Source organism: Candoia aspera, chromosome 1, assembly GCF_035149785.1.
Source record: "Candoia aspera isolate rCanAsp1 chromosome 1, rCanAsp1.hap2, whole genome shotgun sequence".
NCBI classification, from domain to species: Eukaryota; Metazoa; Chordata; class Lepidosauria; order Squamata; family Boidae; genus Candoia; species Candoia aspera.
Window position 1 is genome coordinate 95,963,604 of NC_086153.1, and position 21,154 is coordinate 95,984,757.

At 38.5% G+C, this 21,154-nt stretch overlaps 1 protein-coding gene across 4 annotated transcripts in view; it reads left to right on the forward strand.

Annotated features, from left to right (window-relative positions):
• The window catches only part of PTPRK (protein tyrosine phosphatase receptor type K), a 419,912-nt gene that overhangs the window by 127,079 nt on the left and 271,679 nt on the right, over positions 1–21,154 (forward strand). For all 4 annotated transcript variants that reach the window (XM_063310171.1, XM_063310189.1, XM_063310180.1 and 1 more), the window contains exon 3: positions 7,604–7,875. In XM_063310171.1, the coding sequence (XP_063166241.1) occupies positions 7,604–7,875 (272 nt within the window). The remainder of the gene's footprint in view (positions 1–7,603; positions 7,876–21,154) is intronic.

The following is a 21,154-nucleotide window of genomic DNA, read 5'->3' on the forward strand; positions in this document are numbered from 1 at the left end:
AATATGATTTCAAATCAAGCTTGACTTCCTGCAATTCTCTTAAACTTCACATTAGGACAAGGGAGTGAAGCAAAATAGATGTTGATATATCCAGCAATAATATACAAATCATTCCTGTTTAAACAAAGAGAAAAGAAACACTAAACATACCCCCACAAAATATACCCAGCATCAGTCTGAAAAACAAGATGCTCAGGTAACCTAGGGTAATGCAGGAATTAGATGAATAAGGTCTTGGCTGCCATTGAGCTGTCACCAAATATCTCTTGGCCTCTTCCCATATTAAATATATGGTTACACACACACTCACACACACACATGCACAAGGGTTTTTACTGTTAGGCTGAAATTTTCCTGCTGGCAAAAGATAGATCTGAATCACAGTTCTGTGCTGCACTTGGGAGCCAAATCACAACTTGTTTGCCAGGATTCAGATATTCTCCTTGTCTCCTTTACCAGCTGCATTTGGAAAGGATGGCTTAGTTCCATTTCACACCACTGAGTCTTGAAGCTGGTTTGTTCCTGCTTGTCCCCTTTGTCCCCAAAATTGGAGGGTTGGAGCTTCTTAAATATGCTAGTAACACACCTAGCTTGCTTGCTTATTTATTTATTTAAATTTGTTGGCCACCCAGCTCTAGTGAACTAGTGAACATAATGAGTGCCATAAAAGAATTTTGGTTCCGTGGCATTGTAAGTTAGGTGTGTGTGTTTGTGCCTGTGCCTGTATGTGTGGTTGCTGTTTTGGTCTCCGTGTGTCACATGGCAAAGCAAGACAAAACATAGCTAACTAAAAATCCATGCTGAGGCTTCCAGAATATACTGTCTTCCATGTCATTGCATTTATAAGGGTTTAGGAAATCACAACTGATGTACACAGTAGTGACCAGATATATTGGGGAAACGAAATGTGTTTTATTAACTGTGAGAAACTTCCATTATTTTTAGCATTTCAAGGCACTGGTTTTTCTCCTGTCAGGCAAAGCTGTATAATAGCTCAACCTCTGCAGTCTAAGAGTTGCATTGGGCCTCTACACTTCCACTTCGGTTTATCATTTATACTTTCCACAATAATGGGAAAATCTGAGATTGCTTGCTGCAGCCTTTTTCGCAGAGTTCTGTAATGTTAATTTACAAACTGCCATCTTGAGGAACCTGCTTGAACAAACTAAATGAATGATTTGGGTAGTGCAAGTCCTATTTATTCCAATGGAGTCTGCAGAAATTAGACTCTAAAATTGTCACTAGACTGGCTGTGATGTGTCCTTTGATCAATGGATGCTTGAGACTTCTAACAATTTGCTACATGATTGTATCTATTACTATAATTATAATTATAATTATTAATGTTATAGAGAAATAGCTATTATACCATATTGTTTTCAGAAAAAGGCGTGATTGAGAGTGAACATAACTCTTAACATCTTAGATTATGGTGGGTCAAACTGTATATGAGTGGAGTCTTGTGGAAATGTATTGAGCATGCAGAGAACAAAAACTGATTTTTTTTTTTAGTCTACGACTTAAGTTTTTCTTGAGGTGAGCTGTTGCTCCAAATACAACTGAGACAGAGATTTCAACAGCCAGTTTGGTGTATAGTACTGCTTAAATGCTGGGCTAGAAACTGGGAGATTGTGAATTCTAGCCCTCCCTTGCATATGAAAACCAGTGGATTGATTTTGGCCTGACCTACCTCACAGGGTTGTTGTTGTAGGGAAAGTAGGAAGTGGAACATTAGGTATATATACCACCTTGAGTTCACCAAAAATAAAGGGGGATAAAATTAAATAAACAATAATAGTATATAAGTGCTCTATTTAAAACGAGGTAGTATAATGAACACATCTACTTCATTTCAGCTATATGTTGCATAGGTATTCAAGCACAGTATTGAATTTTACGGGTAAATGCTCAACACGATTTTGCTCGATTCTTCCAATATTGCTGTGAAGTTGCCTTCTTTAAAGTACCACACTACATCCATCACATGATATATAATACCATCCCATTGCATTTTGGCAATGGAGGGGACAGATTGCAGTTCAATCTTATTTCATCCAGGCAAAACCCAAGGGTTTGGGGGGTTGATACTGCTATGTATTTCAGTTGGAAAGATAAGAAAGCATGTGATTCCAGTGTTCACTTTGTTCCAGTGCAGTGTAAGGAAGTAGCAAGCTATTACACAGCAGCAGCATCAGGTTTCTGAGCTGCCAATGTCAGCTTTCTAGACATAGCATTGGTCTCCCTTGAAGGAGTTTGCTCTGCACTAGCATAGCCTTCTGCATTTCAGAAGAAGTGAACGGGTAACTTTCTTTGATCAGAAGATATACAGTATGTAGAGCACAGTTGGAAGAAAATCTGACCAAGTGAATCCGACCAAGCATACTTACAAGCCCACATTAGGAATTACATTGTGGAGTAAAAGCAGTGAAACAGAGTTGCTTCTCTGCTCTTACCACATCTCCTGGTAGCCAACCAAATACTGTTTTTTAGGTGGCCCTTCTCTTGCTGGGGAGGGATAGACCTCATGATCGTCTGTTGGACTGCTGTATTGTTCATGACACCATTGGAAAGCTAAGATGTTTTTTATTTATTTATTTACATTTATTGACTGCCAAACTCCAGTGGACTCTGGAGTGGCCCCAGTTATTCAGTGGGCTGCAGAATTAATGTTACCATATCGGTTGAGATTAGTTGTGGATGGTTGTAATGAATTATGGCTTCTATTCATTGAAATGTTTGTTGTATCACTTTCATGCATGCTTGTCTGTGAATATATGTCCTATATGTTTTTGTTTCTTTCTTTTGTTTCTTTATAATTTTGTCTATTTTTTCTTTGTTTTTTGTGTTCAGTTAATGAAAATATTTCTTGGGGAAAAACATCTATTGGGTCACTGTGAGGCTATCAGTAGGCATCTGGGGGAATCACAGGCTTGGTTTTGCTCGTAGCTGGACTCTGACTGGGCTGGTCCAGTTAAGGTGAAGGAGGCAGTCTTGCTTGGTTAGTTGGGAAGAGTTTGATTCTGTAACTCCTGATGAAGTGGAGAGGATCCTTGGGACTTGTAACCCATCCACTTGTTTATTAGATCCTTGTCCCTCCTGGCAGGCAATGTCCACTCAGGAGGTGATATGCAGTTGGGTCCATGAAGTGGTATCAACCTGTCTTCTGCCAACCTTGAAGGAAGCATTGGTGGGAACCCTCCTTAAGAAGCTGTCACTGGACAACTTTCATCCAGTCTCTCACCTCCCCCTTTGGGGGAGGGTTGTGAAAAAGATGCTTGGACTGCAGCTGCCAAGAGCTCTTACTAAAGCTTGTATTATCTGGAGCTTTTTTAGTTGGGTTTCAGGCTTGGAAATAGTCCTGAGGTAGCACTGGTCATGCTTGTTGATGGGGATGGTGCATCCATTCCTGTGCTCCTTGATCTCTTAGCAGTTTCTGATGCCGTTGATCATGGTATCTTGTAGCAGCTGTAGGGAATGGGAGTGGGAGGCATGGAGTTGTGGTGGTTCTCCTCCTTTCTCCACAGCTGATTCCAGTCAATGTTGGTGGGGGGAAGAGGTCAAATATGATGCTGATGATTGGTGGGATGCCACAGGGCTTGATACTCTCACATTTCTTGTTTAATATCTACATGAGGCTGCTGGAGGAACTCATTCATCAGTTTGGGGTTAGGTATTATCAGTATGTGGATGATACTCAGTTGCATATCTTCATCCCTAGCCAGCCATGCTGCCTAGACGTCTTCCTGAACTCTCACCTCCTGCTTGAGGAGCAGATGGCAGCTGTTGTGCCTATTCCTGGACTAAGAGGCCTTCCTTATAGTCAGTCATGCCTCAGTCACCTTGCAAGTGGTATGTTGCAACAAGCTTTTCATGAGACTGCCCTTAAAGACCACTCAAAAGCTACATCTTGTCCAAAATACAGCAGCACACATTGTGAAAAGCAGCCTCTCTATGTCCATATAACATCTCTGCTGCATGAGCTATGCTGATTAACAGTAAGCTTTCAGGCACAATTTAAGGTGCTGGTTATTCCCTATAAAGCCCTAGCATAAGGCCTAACTATGTGAGGGACAATCTTTCTCTGTAGTATCTGCCCACCCTGTACAACCCTTGTGTCTAGTTAATCAAGCCAATGTTTTGTTCTGGGTCCAGGCAATTAAGCAATGCCATTTAGCAGGGCCAGGAACAAGTTTGGTTTGGCTGCCACCTGACCTGATGGCTCTACTGAGAGCAGAGCTGATGACTGCGGTGGAATAAAGAGCTGGCGAGTGGAATGGCTCTTCAGGATTCCTCTCCAGATAAGGAAAGGTTGGCGCCTTTATGGACGCTGGGTTTGCATACTTCCTTTTCTAATCACTTTTGGAAATTGCTTGTTAACTGCTTTTTAGATATTAGGAACCTTCAGAATGACAAGTTTTATGCACCAGGTGAGTTTCCTTCAATTCTTAGTGAAATAGGTTTTAAACGCAAATTTAAGGCCTTAAAAAATCTTTTTTTCCCCCAAACAAACAGCAAAAGGGTGATTAGAACATTCTGGAAAGTTGCAAACAGACTAAGGGTCCAGATGGACTCGAAATAAGGTTTTGAAATTAATTATAAGAATCCTTCCTGTTTGAAAATGCTGTTGTTTTGAATTCTTTAAAAAAAACATGATAGGAAGGGACTTTGAAGGTTGGGCACTAGAAGGAACAAGGAGAAGAACACTTAAATTTAACTTACCAGTACAGAATGGAGCAAAATACCTTATTCAGGGATATTTTTGAACAATGGACCCAGAAGTTAATTTTTTGAATGTCTGCCATTATAGATAGACTGTGTTTAAAATATGTTATGGAAGAGGAACACGTTTTATCAGACAAGACAGACTGATTTGAAAGTGGATTTAAAAATTAGAGGCTACAAGAACGATATGGGACAAGATGGTACACTGGACATACAATGGCTGATGTCTTAGTAATTAAAAGGGATATACAAACCAAAAGAGTGACCTGGATTACTTTCTTATATTGGATTTCCAAAAGAGACTTGTTAAAGTTTTGAAGAATTTTGTGCGAAGAGACAAAGAAAAATGAAAAGTCAAGTTTTAGGACATTATTTGAAGGGATTGAAGATTGTTAAAAGTAAAAGGAAGGAATATGAAGTTAGTTTATTTGGTCAAGGTTAAAATAGATATGTGGTTATGTCTGGTAACCCTTTATGGACTTTTGCTGATCAGGACTGAACAACAAGGTTTTAAGGATTTGCCTATAGATAAGAGATATGGGAAATAGAGATCATTTGTTGTATTTTAAGAGAAGGTGATAAGTTACTAAAATTGTTTATACTTGTTGTGATGAAGGGAGAAGCCATTTCTTTATATATTTCTTTTCTTTTTCTTTACTATATTCTTATTTTCTATTTTTATTTTTTTATTTTCTGCACTTTCTTTTTTCTTTTTATTCATTTATTTTTCTTAGTTTGTATTAGTTTGTATCTTTTTAATTGAAATGTTTAATAAAATTAATATTAAAAAAAAGAAAAGGCAACTTCCATGATTTTTTCCCAAGGAGCTGTTTCACATCCAAGAACTGTGCTCTGGAAAATTGTGGGACACTTGCAGAACCTCTTGATATTCAACAGAGTGGGAAGGGGGGTCATTTTGGAAAATTGCAATCTTCTGGAAGTGAGTCTAATCCAAACCAAGTAAAATAAACGTGTGCGTGCACGCACACACACACACACACACACACCATTGCCTCAAGTCAGTAATGACCTGTGTGTTAGTGGTTACTTCTGTATTATACAGGAAGAGGTGCAACATTTACTGGAACATCTGATGTCTTTATAAACATCCCCACAGATTTCCTGGCAATGGTACTGTATAAATGTGATTTACTATTGCTTTCTTCTATTTCTTCCCCCACCCCCATTTCCCAGTCTAGCCTACAGTCCTGGGATTCCGAAGGCTAATCAGCCAAAAGCCATAGGTTCTCTCCCAAATTCACATATTGAAGTTGCTCTCTATTAGATCTGATAACCCAGTTTTGGAGTTGCCATCTAAGCACAAATGGAGGTAGGTGAAAAATGTGCTCGAGGACACATCTCATCTGCCTATGCTTAGGGATAGGTGTCTGCAAGTTCTTTGAATATAAGAACATAATGATTTGAATTCTACGCATCCCACAGCATTTACTTTGGAAACTCCTAATGTGCTATATTAAGTCATTTCTGATCCATCAGCGTAGAAATTGCCAGTAATGATGGCCGTAAATATCCTGGTGCCCAATTATTGCCAGATTTACAGAACAAGAAGTAAAAATTAGGTTGGCCAGCAGCCAGTGCAGTGTTGCAAAGTTTTCTCAAACTTACAACTCCAGTGCATTCAGTGTGGTTAATCGAACAGAGATATTAAAAAGCCAGTAAACTTTAATAGCATTATATTTATTTATTTGTTTTTGCTTAGATACCCAAAAGATAATTGCGTATCAGTAATAGAATTTTAATGTGTTTTTCTATATGTAAAGCATTACTATCTCTAGCATTAGATGCTCTCTTAATGGCGCTGTATTGCTTGGATTGGTGATTAAGATATGTACCCCGATAAAATGAACGTTGATTTTTCTGTCACGTTCTGACCTATTTTTTATGTTCATTGAGGAATAACCTCTCACAGTCTATCCTGCATTACCTCAAGTTCATTTTCAAAAGTAGTTAATGAAACCACTCTGGAAAGCAAGCTGGCATGCAGAATAACTCCATTGCATATATATGTAGATAAATAATGTCTCTGCTGGGAAACTAGCGGGATTCCTTGTGCAGTCAGTTGGCCACTGTAAGAGCAGACTGCTGGACTGGATGGGGCAGGGACCTGTTCTAGCAGGACATGGCTCATGTTGGACTCACCTGTCAATGCTCAGCAAAAAAAGGTATCAACTGAGCAACTGACAGCATTATCCTCAAGGAAGAAAGTCCTACATTAAAGATGAATCCACACAAATAAGGAAGATGAGACAGAACAATGTCTATAAGCACATTCAGAAATCTTCCAGCTTCCTTACCTTGCCAACCAAGATTGTCAACTCCCACCGAAACCAGTTCTTGCCGTTTCCCCACTTCCAGCAAGAATTCACAAATGCGTAAGTACTAGTCAGAGGCCACACTCTGAAAAAGGATCAGACAAAAAGCTAAGTGAATGTTAATTGAAATAATAGCTGTTGATTAAAATGAGATATCTGTAAAATAATTACGAGTAAAAAATCACCTGTATGATATTTTTCCTTTTGTAAATTAATTGACCCCCCCACCTACACACATAGACACAAAATGTGCACATAAATTGCTGTTTCACATACACAAAAGTACACACAGGCACTTTTACAAGAATGCTTGCCTGCAGATGGACCTTAGCCTAAAGTCATTTTTTCTATTCTAATCACCTGCTTGGCCCTGGTTTGATATAAACAGCAGTAGCTGCAGAGAAGCCATTTCTAAAAATGGTGGACAGAGATGCTCATGGGAATATGTGTGCACCTTATTGTGAAAGCAGGGATCGATCCCTGTTTTCTTCTGAATTGACTTCTGCCTCTATATTTACCTGTTGCTGGTCTTTCTTTTCTCTTGTTAGGTTCCTACATGATAGTGGATTCTTCACACCACAGCCATGGAGAAAAGGCTCGACTTCAGCTTCCTACCATGAAAGAGAACGATACTCACTGTATTGACTTCAGCTACCTTTTGTACAGTAAGAAGGGGACAAGCCCTGGAACTCTGAACATCTTGGTTAGGGTGAACAAGGGTCCTCTGGCGAACCCCATTTGGAATGTGACTGGCTCTACTGGCAAAGACTGGCTGCGGGCAGAGCTGGCTGTCAGCACCTTTTGGCCAAATGAATATCAGGTAAGTCAGGAGCAAAACCAAAAAAAGAAGGATGAAAAGAGATGTGCATCTACCATCAACAGGTATAGTTTCTGCAGTTCCCTGCCATGCATCCGTAAGATGTTACTAAGAAAGGAGCTTCATATTGCAGTGCAGAAGTAGTGAGAGACTGTCAGTGAGTACTCCAGATGTATTATATCTGTCAATTTCCCAGCACCTCTGGAAGTGGACCAGAGGGAACAAGGGCATTTCCAAAGGCTTGGGATTTGGAATCGAGAAAATAATCATTCATCTCCAGATGCTGAGAATGGATATTAATGTCTTTAACAGGCAGCTCCCTGGCATATGTAATTTCAAGGTATCATTTAAGTATTTGCTACTCTGCCTCGATCATTGCTTCTTTTATTCAACCAGTCACCCAACTTTGGTTTTATGTTCCCCCCGGCCCCATTCTGGCTACAATTTTCTATTGTGGTTTGAGCCACTTTTCCTGGTCTACTGTAATTGCATAAACCATCAAATACGTAAATCAGGAAGAATAAGGCAAGCAATATTTAGGTGCAAAGGTAATACTCTGAGTAGTAAGAATAGCTATGATATGAAATATGGGATACATGAGATGTGTGGTGCGTGTTACAGATGTGTTATGTATTACATATTAGGATATGAAGAGCCTCCATCTGCTTGAAATGGGAAAGAAAACAAACTGGAAAGTTTAATCCACTTCTTTCTTTTTCTCCTTTTGATTGGACGGGTGAAAACAATTTATTCTAAATTCTTAGGAGTTAACATTTTCAGTACTTCTTATTCCAGCCTCCTGAGACCCTGTCTCTTAAAAGAGGTTTGTATGGGTATCTAGTGTGTTTGATGTCTTGCTCAGTAGATGGAGATAGACTGTAGATGGGAAACAATACAGTAAATGATATGAAGATTCATCTCAAATAAGAATATGTCACACGGAAGTTCTGATCAATAAGGGAGGTATTTTGCTAATAGTTTTTAGAAAGCATTCATCCACCAGAACTTTCTTCTCTATATTTCCTGCTATTTTGACTCTTGTTTATGCACACAACAAAGGAAATGCTAAGGGAAAACGAAATATCTCCCATTTCTCTCCATCAAAAGAAATGTAGGTCAGAAACATTCGTTTATACCAGCTTTTGATTACTATAAGATGAACCAGCTCTAAGTGCCACCTAATGGAGTGCCATTGGAGAGCCATATAATCTTGTACAATTTCATGGAGAGAGAGAAAGCTCCGTCATCCTAAACTGTTTTCTTCCTTTGTGAACACTGTACTTTTTTTTTGTGGGCTCTTCTTTTGTAAGCACTTCCTTTCAAGACATGAGGTCAACACAGCTGCTTAAAAGTACCAATTCCCTTCCCCCTGTGCAAAGCTGGGTTTTAATGTTGTGTTTCACTACTGAGTATAGCATGAATGTCTCCTTTGTTCAGCTGCAATTCTCTCTGGCAGTTCTTCAGTTGACTAACTCTGCTGGTTGCATGTTAGCCTATTGAGAGTTCAGCAAACACTCACATAATGTCACATGTGTTTAAGATGGGATTGACAGCTATGAATTTGCTTTTAAGAGCTTCACTTGAACAGTAAAACAAAGACATATTCACACCCATGATAAATTTGATATTACAGGGAAGTACAGCCTGCCATAAATAAAGCATGCATGCATGCATTCCTATGTATATGTTTTTATGTGCATATTTTCACATTTAGGACAGTTTGCAAGAAAGTCTTTGATAAGCAGCTTCTTTAGTAATATTTTATATATGGAAGAAGTGAGAAAGTCAATATCACCCAGGTTATACTGTCATTTTTCTTCTTTCTTCTTACCATCAAATTATTAACTTGAACTGTGAAATGTTTAACTTGCCACTGATTCTTGTCTGCCAGAAAAAATAAAGATTTTTTTTTCTTAGAAACAATAGCCCTCAAATTGACACACATGTGAAGTTCTTGTCATCATCTGTCAGGGTTTGCTTTTATCAGCTTCATTGAACAGAGATTGATCCTGGTGGGAAATAATGAAATAAGTTCTAGGAATTTAGGCCCCTACCTGAACATAGTGGAGTTTGGAATGCCTGTCTTGGCAAAAAACTTTTGATTGTGAAATGGCAGCCTGTGTTTTATAGAGGAAAGAACAATTTAATCTTTGTTGTTAACACAATGGATTCCTGGTGGTTTGGTAAGATTAAGCATTTTGTTCAAAGGACAAAATGTTTTATGTGATAAGATTCATACTGGTTTCATTTTGATGCAGAGCCAATCTATTTATTAACACTTGGGGCCATGCTAAGATTGTTTGGAGTGGTGGAATGACTCTTGCATGGCATTTCAATGTATGGAGACTCTGCATAATTCTCCTTCTCTGTTCATTTGGTTGAGATGGAAAAAATGGGCATACACTGTTCTTCCCTTACACTGTTTTATTGCTGATGATGGCTGAACTGTGCCAGTGTCTTTTACTCTCTCTTGAAGTCCTGGACTAAAGTTGACATCAATTACTTAAACAGCTGATCAAAATGTCAAAGACTCAGATTTGCATTGCTTAGATTTACCATTGTAAACTCTGAACAGCCAAGTATGAAAATTGTCTCTGTGTGTGTGTGCCCGCAAACGTTCAGGCTTCCTTAACAGTTCTTGGGTACATGTCACCAGAAGGATTCGGAATATGTTGTGTTCAAGATGGAGTGAGTGGTTGGTGTTTAAGAACACTGAAGAATGTTTTATTAATTTTGTTCTTAGTGTTTTTCCTGCTTAGTTGCAGGGTCTACTTGTTTTGCACTGCACTTGCCTAATTCCTACAACAAAATTTATCAATCCATGATGCAACATGGAGTTTTGTTTCTCAGCCAGCTTGTTTCAGAGCCTGCCAGTGATTAGGGCTGGAAGAGAATGACTGGCCCAGAGTCACCGAACTGGCTTCTGTGCCTAGGGAACTCTGGGTTCCCCCACTCCTTGTCCAGCACCTTAACCATGACACCATGCTGGCTCTCTTGGGCAATGCTTTAATATAATGGAATCATCAATTTAGTATTTTATGGGTATTTTGCATTGCAACTTGTGCCGGGAGGTTAGCAGAGGAGACCTGAAGATCAATGTAGCTTGATTTCTGCAACATTCTTTTTTGCTGATATACAATTTACCTAGTGTTATTGGTTATTTTGTGATACTGTTTTACGTATTTAGTTATTTTAATATGTTTTGATTTTAATTGTACACCACCCTGACTTGTTAGAACATATGGCAATGTAGAAATATGATAGATAGATAAATAGATAAATACATACATTGGAATGGGATATTATTTTCTGCAAGAAAACTGCCACAAATAGAACCCTTTTTGAGACTGCAAGTTAGAACTGCTGGTTGCTTTTATCTCTGATAGAAAGACAGTAGAAACACTGTTTTGAAACAGCTATGTCATATGACATGGCTCTCTGATTCTTAAAATGGAGCAGCCACTTCACTGGAAAAATGGGCTTCCACTCAGGCACAACAGAAGTGCACAGGTAAATTTCCAATTAAGGGGGAGGTTTCCAGAAGTGATGCTTTGTGTTGTGCCAAGTGTCTTGTTGAGGCAAAGCTCATTGCTTCTCTGCATTAAAGAGTGGAGTACATTGTCTCCGCAGCACAGTGCGCCTTGCCAAAGCAAATGATGCCCCCTTGCCCTGCTCTGGTAATAAATAATACTAAAGCACTCCTGTATCATGTCTAGTTTAGGAAATTCTACACATGGCATCACTAGATAGACAATATTGGAATAAACTGGAATATGTATGTCTGTAGGAAGTAGAAGATGAAGAAGTGTAATCTAGTCAGCCTGGACATTTTCCAGGTGTAGATTATGGACTAGAGCATGAATTGGTAGTATCAAGTATACAAATTAAAGTGAGAAAATTAGAGAGGATAAGTATACCAGCAAGATATGACCAGGAGAACATATGATTAGAATATAGCATAAGCATAAGGAATTAATTCAGTACGCTTAACTGATGTAAAAAAGAATCTTAGGAACTATGAGATGAGATTGGAAACATTATGAAGCCTAAACAGAAAAGATATTCCCTAAATTTCAAATCAGACAAGAACCATGTGCTTTCAGAACAAGCTATCATGATAGCCAGGGAAAGATGAAATCTTTGGGCAATCCAGATATATGAGAATTGATCGGGGACTCTCTGTGTAAAGTGAGGACAAACTTTTACCCACTGCCAAGTTAACAGCACAAATTAAAAATGAAAAAAGTTTAGCAAGTTTAGTAGCCAAATAGATAAAGGGTATTAAAATGGGAGAATGTGGCAAACTGCAGAAAAGATTATAGCTGTTGGTGATAAATGCTCTGGGTGAGAAAAGCCCCCCTCCAAACCTTTCTACATCGATATATACATACATGCATATACCTCATGCTATTCCTTTCCCTCTCAACTAAAACTGCCAGGTAATTCACAGTTGCTTATTTATAGCTTTTTCTCTAAATAAGGGCAAGTCTGTCTTCCTTTGAAACATCAAGACTGCTTGAGATTAATTCATATCTGTGGTTGCAGACAAAAGCTAGTTTTTAGCCTCTTCAAATACAGTCATAAATAGGCAACCCATGAGTGCAACCTGCTATCTGGCTTTACATAGTATTCCTGGAAATATGCATTACTTGGGAACTCAGAAATAGACCCCCAAAAATGTGTTTATGTCATTATCTGGACTCCTAAGAATTCCAAAATCTCCACAATCCCTACTTGGTTTTATAGTTTTTCTTCTTTGGAAAAGATGATAATGCCACATGATAACTAGCTTTTGAAACTTAAATATATTCTCAAAAGCAGTTCGTGATACTGTCTTTTTGTTTGGGGTGTGGTTGTGGGAGTTTTAGCTGTCCATGAATCATAGTGGTTCTCTAGGTCTGAGTCATCTTTCTGACCCCTTGGAAGACACAGACTATATTGGACAATCCATGAACTCTGTGGAGTGCTGCTCCACTTTTGAATTTTGTTTACAGTAAAGCTATAGTCCTGCCCAAGGCAATTGCAGGTAGGAATTAGGTTTCCCCTTCTCTGCAGGAAGTACTTCCAGACAAGTTCAGGGCATACACACTTACAGTAAGTTAAATAAAATCTGGAGCAACATAATAATATATAATTATCAGTATTAACACATACAGTTTAAGAAAAAAAAGCAAACAACATACACAAGGTGAGCATCATAGTCTTCTTAGACTATGACCAGAATTGGATTATTTTAGTAATTAATTAATTAGATTAGATTATGGCCAGAATTGGATCTATGCAGAACCAGCATGTGAAAGTAAAGTAAAAGAAGTACCTAACTGTAAAGTGTAAAATTGAGAGAGCCAGTTTGATGTAGTGGTTAAGACACCGGGCTAGAAATCTAATTCTAGTCCCTTTTTAGGCATGAAGTCAGCTGGGTTATCTTGGGTCAGTCACACTCTCTCAGCCCTAGGAAGGAGGCAATGGCAAAACCATGTCTGAGAAATCTTGCCAAGAAAACTGCAGGACCTGTCCAGGCAGTTGCCATGAGTCAACACTGACTCAGGGACACACACATACACACACAATTGTAAAGTAAAGGAAACTACCTAATTAAGCAGAAAGAAAGAGAGAAAGAAAGCTGAATGATGCTCACAATCCTTCATGACAAAAATCCACTTCTGATTATCCCACGTTGTCTTCATTTCAGCAATACAATTTCAAGAAAAGAGACATTTTTGTCGCTGCTGCTATGCTGTTGTTAAGCAACTAAGAGAGAGGAATTGTGGCAAACCTACTGTAGATGGTTGATCGATAACAAATCAGTTTGTTTATGTGCCACATTCGCTGAAAAGGAAATTGACTCTATATTTAAGATGGCACCCCAAAAGAAGGTAGAAAGAAAACCATACACTGTCAAAACTCCCATGTATTGTTCAGAGTAGAGTCACCAACTCCAGCTGAAATAAATCTGGGAGATTTATTTCTTCCCTCTCCCCCCTCCCCCCCTTAAATATGTGCAGAATCTACCCTTTAAAAAGGGGCAGGGCTCAAGAACAAATTAAATTAATATTAACTGAATGAAAAACTGCTGATTAAATCAATTGCCAATGAATACAAGGAATGGTTTAAATTATTAATTATCCTCATTTGCATATTTTCTCATGCACCAGACCTAGAGAAGTTTAAGTACATGCTCCTGCACAGATTCACCTCCCTCTTTCCAACAAGAAAAAAGGAAGACAAGCAAATCAAGATGAACATGGGGTAAACGATAGGTGGAGAGGGAGAGGGATGAAATGGAGTGAGACCAGGGGAAGAATAAAAAGGCAACCCAAGACAAACAGCCCGTGAAAACTGATTTCAAAGGAAACTCTATTTACTACTGCTTTTGTTTGTGTCCCTTTTTAAAAAAGTGGTTGTAACATTCAGCATTTCTCTGTGTGATGGAGCATGCAGGCTCTTCATACAGATTTTCTTCTGGAAGAAAAATGATCGTCTTGTAATTGGATTAAAAACAAAAAACAAAAAGGAAAGAAAAACGATGGGACACCCAGCTGGAAGCTTGCTCATTGTAGACTGCAGAAGTATCATTTCTGGTAAAGCAACAGGACACATGAAAGGGATTAATTAGCTCAATTGATAAGCAGAACTATTTGTTTTGTAGTTGATGGTGACTGAAGGAAGAACACAAATCAGCTTAGATGCTCAGCATACTTCTGGCCATTCTCTTTTTATTCTTTTTAGATAATATAGTGTTATTTTGGGTCAGAACAGGATCAAGAACAAAGCCTAGATGCTAAAACAGCCTTACATTCACTGGGTAAATTATAAGCTTATCTTCTTCTAAAGTATCTCTGCACAATATAGTCCTTGTTTACATTAAAGGTGAAATGATTTTTTGAAACTTGAATTCTTTGGATGAGATATGCCTTTAAGAAACAGTGTGACAACTTTTAGGCTACTGGATGAAAGTTAGTCCTCACAAATGACATCTGGTAAAGCAATACTGACTTGCTGGGATGACGGAGAGGTTGTGGTTGATCTATAGACTGTCTGTGCTCTTACCAGATCGTGTAAAGAGCTTGAGCTCTTCCTGGTTCAGACTTCCTTCTTAAAAAGAGCTTGGGCTTGTTTGCCACGTATACCCTCTATAACAGTGTTTCTGAACCTCGGCAAGTTTAAGATGTGTGGACTTCAACTCCCAGAATTCCTCAGCCAGTTGAAGTCCACATACCTTAAACTTGCCAAGGTTGAGAAACACTACTCTATAGGATAAAAGCAATCTACCTGGCAATAGTTAATGCTTAGATTAGACTACTACTGTCTGTCATCTGTCTGAGGCTGCCTACTGAAAGATGTTTGGAAACTATTGCTAGTGCAGAATATGGCAACAGGTGGAATTCTAAATGGTGTGCTTTGTATCATGTGAACTTGCTGATATGATATGGTTATTAGCCAAGACATTGCTCTGATACTGCTCTGTAATTGATGGAGGGTAGGGGCTTTTCAGTGGTGGCACACAGAGGGATACATTTTCTGAAAGGATTATGCTGTTTAAGAATGGGACAGTTACTATCCCCCTTTTTTGCATGATCCATCTGTGGCATAATTCTACTGACTTCTGTAAATCAATTTGTTCAGAGCACCACAGCACGGACAGAGTAAAAACAAAACAAAACTAAATACTGCCTGCCAAAGAGTAACCTATATTCTTCCACGGTCCCTCTGGAAAATTGCTCAGAATACTGTGTTATTCATTTGAGGTTCCTGTCAATACATGGATGCGGAACTTTGGTGGTGGCACTAAAACTTGGCAGCAGATGACAACAGTTGTTTTCCTGAAATTGCAATAAACCCTTAAAGGGACTGCCAGGAGCCTGTGGACTGTGTGTTGGCTGCCCCTGTCTCTAATTCACAGTGAGCAAGAGGAATGTGCCAGTTTCTCTTGGCTAGTGATGGCAAAGATCAAAGGGTAAGTGGTAGGCTTAGTAACAGCAACCCCTTTCTTGCCATCTTCCAGCTGTAACATCATGTTGCCTTACTAAATTTGGACTAAATTCTTGGTGGGTTCCACATTAACAGTTTACTCGGCTTGTCCTTGAGGAAGATTACTAAGGGTTGCATAAAGTGACTGTGGTTTGACAGGCTTCATCTGGCCCATTAAGCATCTTCGGGCATATCCCTAACTGTGTAACTAATTACCCTGCTGCTAAGATGCACACAGCCCCCAGGAAATTTCTCTTTGGCGCACTCATTCATTCGATCAGAACTTGCAGGCTACTTAATTACCTGCAGCTGTGCCATGAGATCAAACTGTTTTAACAGGTCAGGCCAAGCTGTGTTGGTTACTGTTCCCTTAGAAAAGACACTTCATAACTATAATCTCTCTGATACAAGTGATCCCTGCTAGTTTTTATGTTTGGAATAAATATGCCCCTGTTTCTAGAATTAAAATGTTTTTTTAAAAAAAATTCTAGAAACAGGGGCATATTTATTCTGGAGCAGTGATTTTGCTTCTGTCCATGCTGAAGGTGAGTGGTTAACCTGGCTAGTTTTTTTTTAAAATTTGGTTTGGAGAAGTGATATATTGATAATTTTTGGACTTTCCTTAGGGTGTCAACTTTACTTGTTACTGTTTATCATGCTAAACTCTTTGCATTTCCTCTCTATACTTAGTCTTGATACAAAGGTGTGTGATGTCTGTGTCTGCCCACCCTCTCCCCCCAGTGACTTAAAAAAAATAATCCTAATCTGGTGTTTGTTTTTGCAGCTCTTTGGGATTTAAATCATATTTGGAAGACTGAGATAAGCTATTTTGATATAATTTAACATGACAGTCAACCGCTGAATAATAGCCTCCCATTCAACTGAGAGTTATCAAAATGAAAATTGGTTATTAAATTTATTTTTAAAAAAATGAAATGAAATGTTGGTTGATGTATTCTGTTGAAACAACATCAGTTCAAAAATTCAAATGGTTATAAGGTACATGCAATATACTCAGCAAGTTACAAGGGGCAAAAAACTGTTTGTCAAGAAGAGTGTTAAGGAAACCAGAATTTATCTCTGTTAAAACTCTCTGTATTGAATGCTGAGTGGATTGGATTCCCTACTGAAAAGTCCCTATCTTTTGTACTTTTTCAAACTGAGTAATAGGCTTTCAAGCTGTGGAAGTACAGACTTTCTTGTTCTTCTTTTAAAAAAAAGTAGTAAACCATAAAGAAGTTTGAGGCTGGAAGTGCAGGCCAAAAATGTATCATCCTACATTTGAAATCTTATTAGGAATTTGTAATCACTGAGCCCATCACCCTTACCTTTTTAAACAAATAACAGTAACAATAACAATAACAATTATTATTATTATTATTATTATATGCTGCCTGACTTCCAGCAATTCAGCCACGAATAAAGTAATGGAAGGCTGTTGTACGGCTAAGCTTGGCTTCATAACACACATGTCTCCAAATGGCATTAATCATTCACAAACGTTTTTTTTTTTAATTTGAATTCAATACTCGTGTTTCTTATCATTTTTCAAATGCAGAACGTGTATGTATTTAATGAAGGAAAACAGACTTTCGCCTCTGTCCTAATACAAAGAATACTTGCCAAGAGTGAATGTTGTTTTAACAGGCATATTCGTCATTAAAAAGAATCACCGCAAAACTCAGAAGTTATTTAATTATTTCTTTTTAAAGCCTTGGTCTGACCAAAATAAAGAAATAATGCCACTAAATTAAGACTGAATATAGTGGAAGTGAAGTGGAAGTTTTAGGAAATGAGGTATTATTTTGATCTCTTGATTAGTACTATGTTAATTGGCTTTCTGGTCTTGATGTTTGCTTGTCCGTGGGCAAATATGTATATGAATGGTGAAGAACCAAAATTGAGCATAAAGATACTTTAGTTCCCTAAGAATGTCTCCTTCAAAGGAGGTCCCTCAGGGTTTATGGCATTGTGCTGTATTTGAGTTTATTTGCAAACATACATTAGAACATTCCACCAACTCCACTGTCAGAAGTCAATTTTTAAAAGTATTGAAATCTGTACATAGCTCAGCTATCCATATCTCTTCAAAAAATTGTGTTGTTCTTGTTTGGAGACATCCCTATTAATCACCTCAAGCCAAATACAGGAGGAATGGGACAATAGCATTAGCCTTATGGAAGATCCAACTCTCAAACTGTCCTGTTCTCATGACATCCTATGGGAAGAATTGATTTGACTGTCTTGAATTATTGAGACTCATTTATCAGTGCCAAGATACTGAGCATGTCCGTCTAAAGCTTAAGGCAAGCCATAATGATAGTCCTGTTAACATAAATCTGATACAATTTAATGTGAAACCTAATTAGGTTTACAGTAGACATGATCCTTTTAGAGCTATGTGCATCATGGATTGCCTTAGAATATATTAAGTGGGAAGAACTTTTGCTCCTTTGCCATGTAGACAGGTGTCTTAGATGAATATACATGAACATTGTACTTTAAAAAATCCTATGGGTTTTATAAGTTATGTAAGTTATAGATCAGAAGATTTTGGATAAGAGAAACCTCTTAATGGAATAATAAAAACAGATTGCCAGTTTGGTCTAGTGGTTAAGGCAAGGGGCTGGAATCCTGGAGACCATGAGCTCTAGTCCCACTTAAGCGTGGAAGCCGGCTGGGTGACCTTGGGCCAGTCACTCTGTCTCAGCCCAACTCACCTCCCAGGGTGGTGGTTGTGGGGAAAACAGGAGGACAAAGGAGTATTCAGTATGTTCGTCGCCTTGAGTTATTTATAAAAATAATAAAGGTGGGATAGAAAATTAATTAAATAAATAAATAAATATTTGCGGCAGAGTTATAGGCGGTCTCCATCACTCCCTCACAGGATAGCTGCCTAGTGGGGAACTGTTAATGCTGTATTTCCTTATCAAGTAAGGAGATTTTTAAATTGATTTGCAAACTCCTCCTGTATCTGATAGGGTAGTGCTTTAGGTAAGTAGTTCAATTTATATAGGACAACAACCCTATTTTACCCCAATGTTCAACGATGATTGGAATATCTGAGGCCAAAAGAGATTTTCCTTTAGTAATTCCCACCACTTTGTTGTTCAAAAATATTCAGATTTAGGTGCTTAGAAACTTTATCCCAACAGATTATGCCTAGGAGATTTTAATGTGGAGGCCCTGCAGTGAGGCCTTCATTTTCATAAACTTCTTTCTTTTTTATATTTGCTTCTTTTATCCTGAAAACAATCATACAAAGCAAGTCTACTTAATGATATGAACCTGAAGCAGTTGCTGTTGCAAGGAGTATTCAGTGGAGAGATTTGTTTCTTGATATTGAAAGCAAGATGGCCTTTCAGTTCTTTGTTTTCACAGTGGGACATACAAAAGCATTAACTCTGTGGAAATGTTGGTAGAAGCAGATTTTGTAGATTAGTTTCACTCTTTCTCATTTTCCTGACCTCAGGCTTATTTTGACCATCACTCTGAAAATTCATCAAAAAATATGTACATGGAAACTCATACGCATTTTGTATACATTTTTCCTGATATACACACTTTTTTAAGCCACATTCTCAAGTATATCCATTTTTTATGTACACCTTTTCTTTGTATTTCTATTTTTGTGTGTATTTTTGAATTGCAAATCAGATCATATATATTTAATACATGTCTATTCCCAAAGGGTCAGACATGACTCGATGCTTGCCCAGGGGACCTTTCACCTTTTTTTCACAATTCTCAAAGCAATATACAAAAAAATACAGGAGAGGAAGCCAAAAGCAGAATAGAACCACTAACTAACATTGGTATAAGGAAGGCCTGGATGACAATCCTCTAATAGTAGGTGCATAGCATACTGTACGGGGGAATAGCATTTGAGCGATTTGTCCTCAATAGTCGCATGGTGACTCCTGATCAATCTTCGCATATGCAGCAGGACACCCTCTGATGATCTTATTCATCAGCCAAGCCCATGGTGGCAAAGACAGTCAGTCAGGTACTGTATCCTGTACCAAGTTCTTTAGAGTCTTATTTATATTTCAAGAACAAAACTCCCAAATCTGGCTTAATTGTTGCTTGGCAGCTGGTGCAGTTGCTTCAGCAAGGATGGAACATGTACATGGCAAGATGTCTCATTCAGCATCCTGGCTGCCACATTTTGAATAAGCTGCAGCTTCTGAAACAAACAGAGAGGTATTCCTCCCCCCCCACCTCTGCTCATTATCTAACTGAGATTGCCAGAGCATGAATAACTGTCCTTGCCTAGCAAAGGTCAATAATTAATATACCAAATGAAGCTGACAGTAATATTGGCCAGAGAGGTCACTTGAACCTCCATTGGCAATGGTGACTTTATATCACTCTCCTCCCATTATTCCCATTCTATTTTTTTAAGGGATGGAACCCATATTATTATTATTTTTACTTGTTCTGTATACAACAATAATTAATAAAAGACTCCTAGCAGGGTAACTTCATAAAAGCACAGAAACATGTAATAGCATGAACATAAAACTCATACAAACACAGCAGTAAAACAGATGATCACTTAGAACAGCCACATTTCTGAAAAGGGCAGAGGTCAGTGCAAAAGTCTGTACTGCTTTTGCATGTAGGTTTGGGAAGGGCAAAAGTTTGTACTGCTTGGGCATGTAGGTACTTTTGCACACAAATTTGTATTAATCTTGTATAGAAAATTTAAATGGATGGATTTCTGCACAATCGTAGCTTTGTTAGAGATTCTGTGGTGACTGAAAAATGACCAGATATCCAGCAATCACATTTTGTCACCAAAAGCTGATGTCATAATAAATGTAGCTCTTTGGGGCAATTAATGACTACAAGAACTTATCAAAACTAGAAATTTCCTGATCCCCTTTCCAGCTGACATAAGTCAAATGAAATCAGCTTCCACAAGAAGTGCATGCATAGATACTGTAGTTTATGTGGAAAGCCCCAATGTGTATAATACTAGACACATGGATTTCCATGTGAGGAGAAATGGTACTCTTTACATTTTGTGATGGCTTGGGATATGTGCTCCTGCATTCTGGACCAGTTGAAGCTTCTACAGAGCCGCCCCCTGTAGATTGCATTGCCATAGTCCAGTCAGGAAATGACTAAGGCATGAGTGACCATGAATAAGGCCTCTCAATCTAAGAATGAGTACATCTGGGGCACAAAATGGATTTGCGCAAAGGCCTCCCTAGCCAAAGCTCCCACCTACTTGTTGAGGACCACCTCCAGATTGCGCATCAGCTCTGTTTGGGTAAGTTCAGTTGAAAGATGACAATTCTCCTGA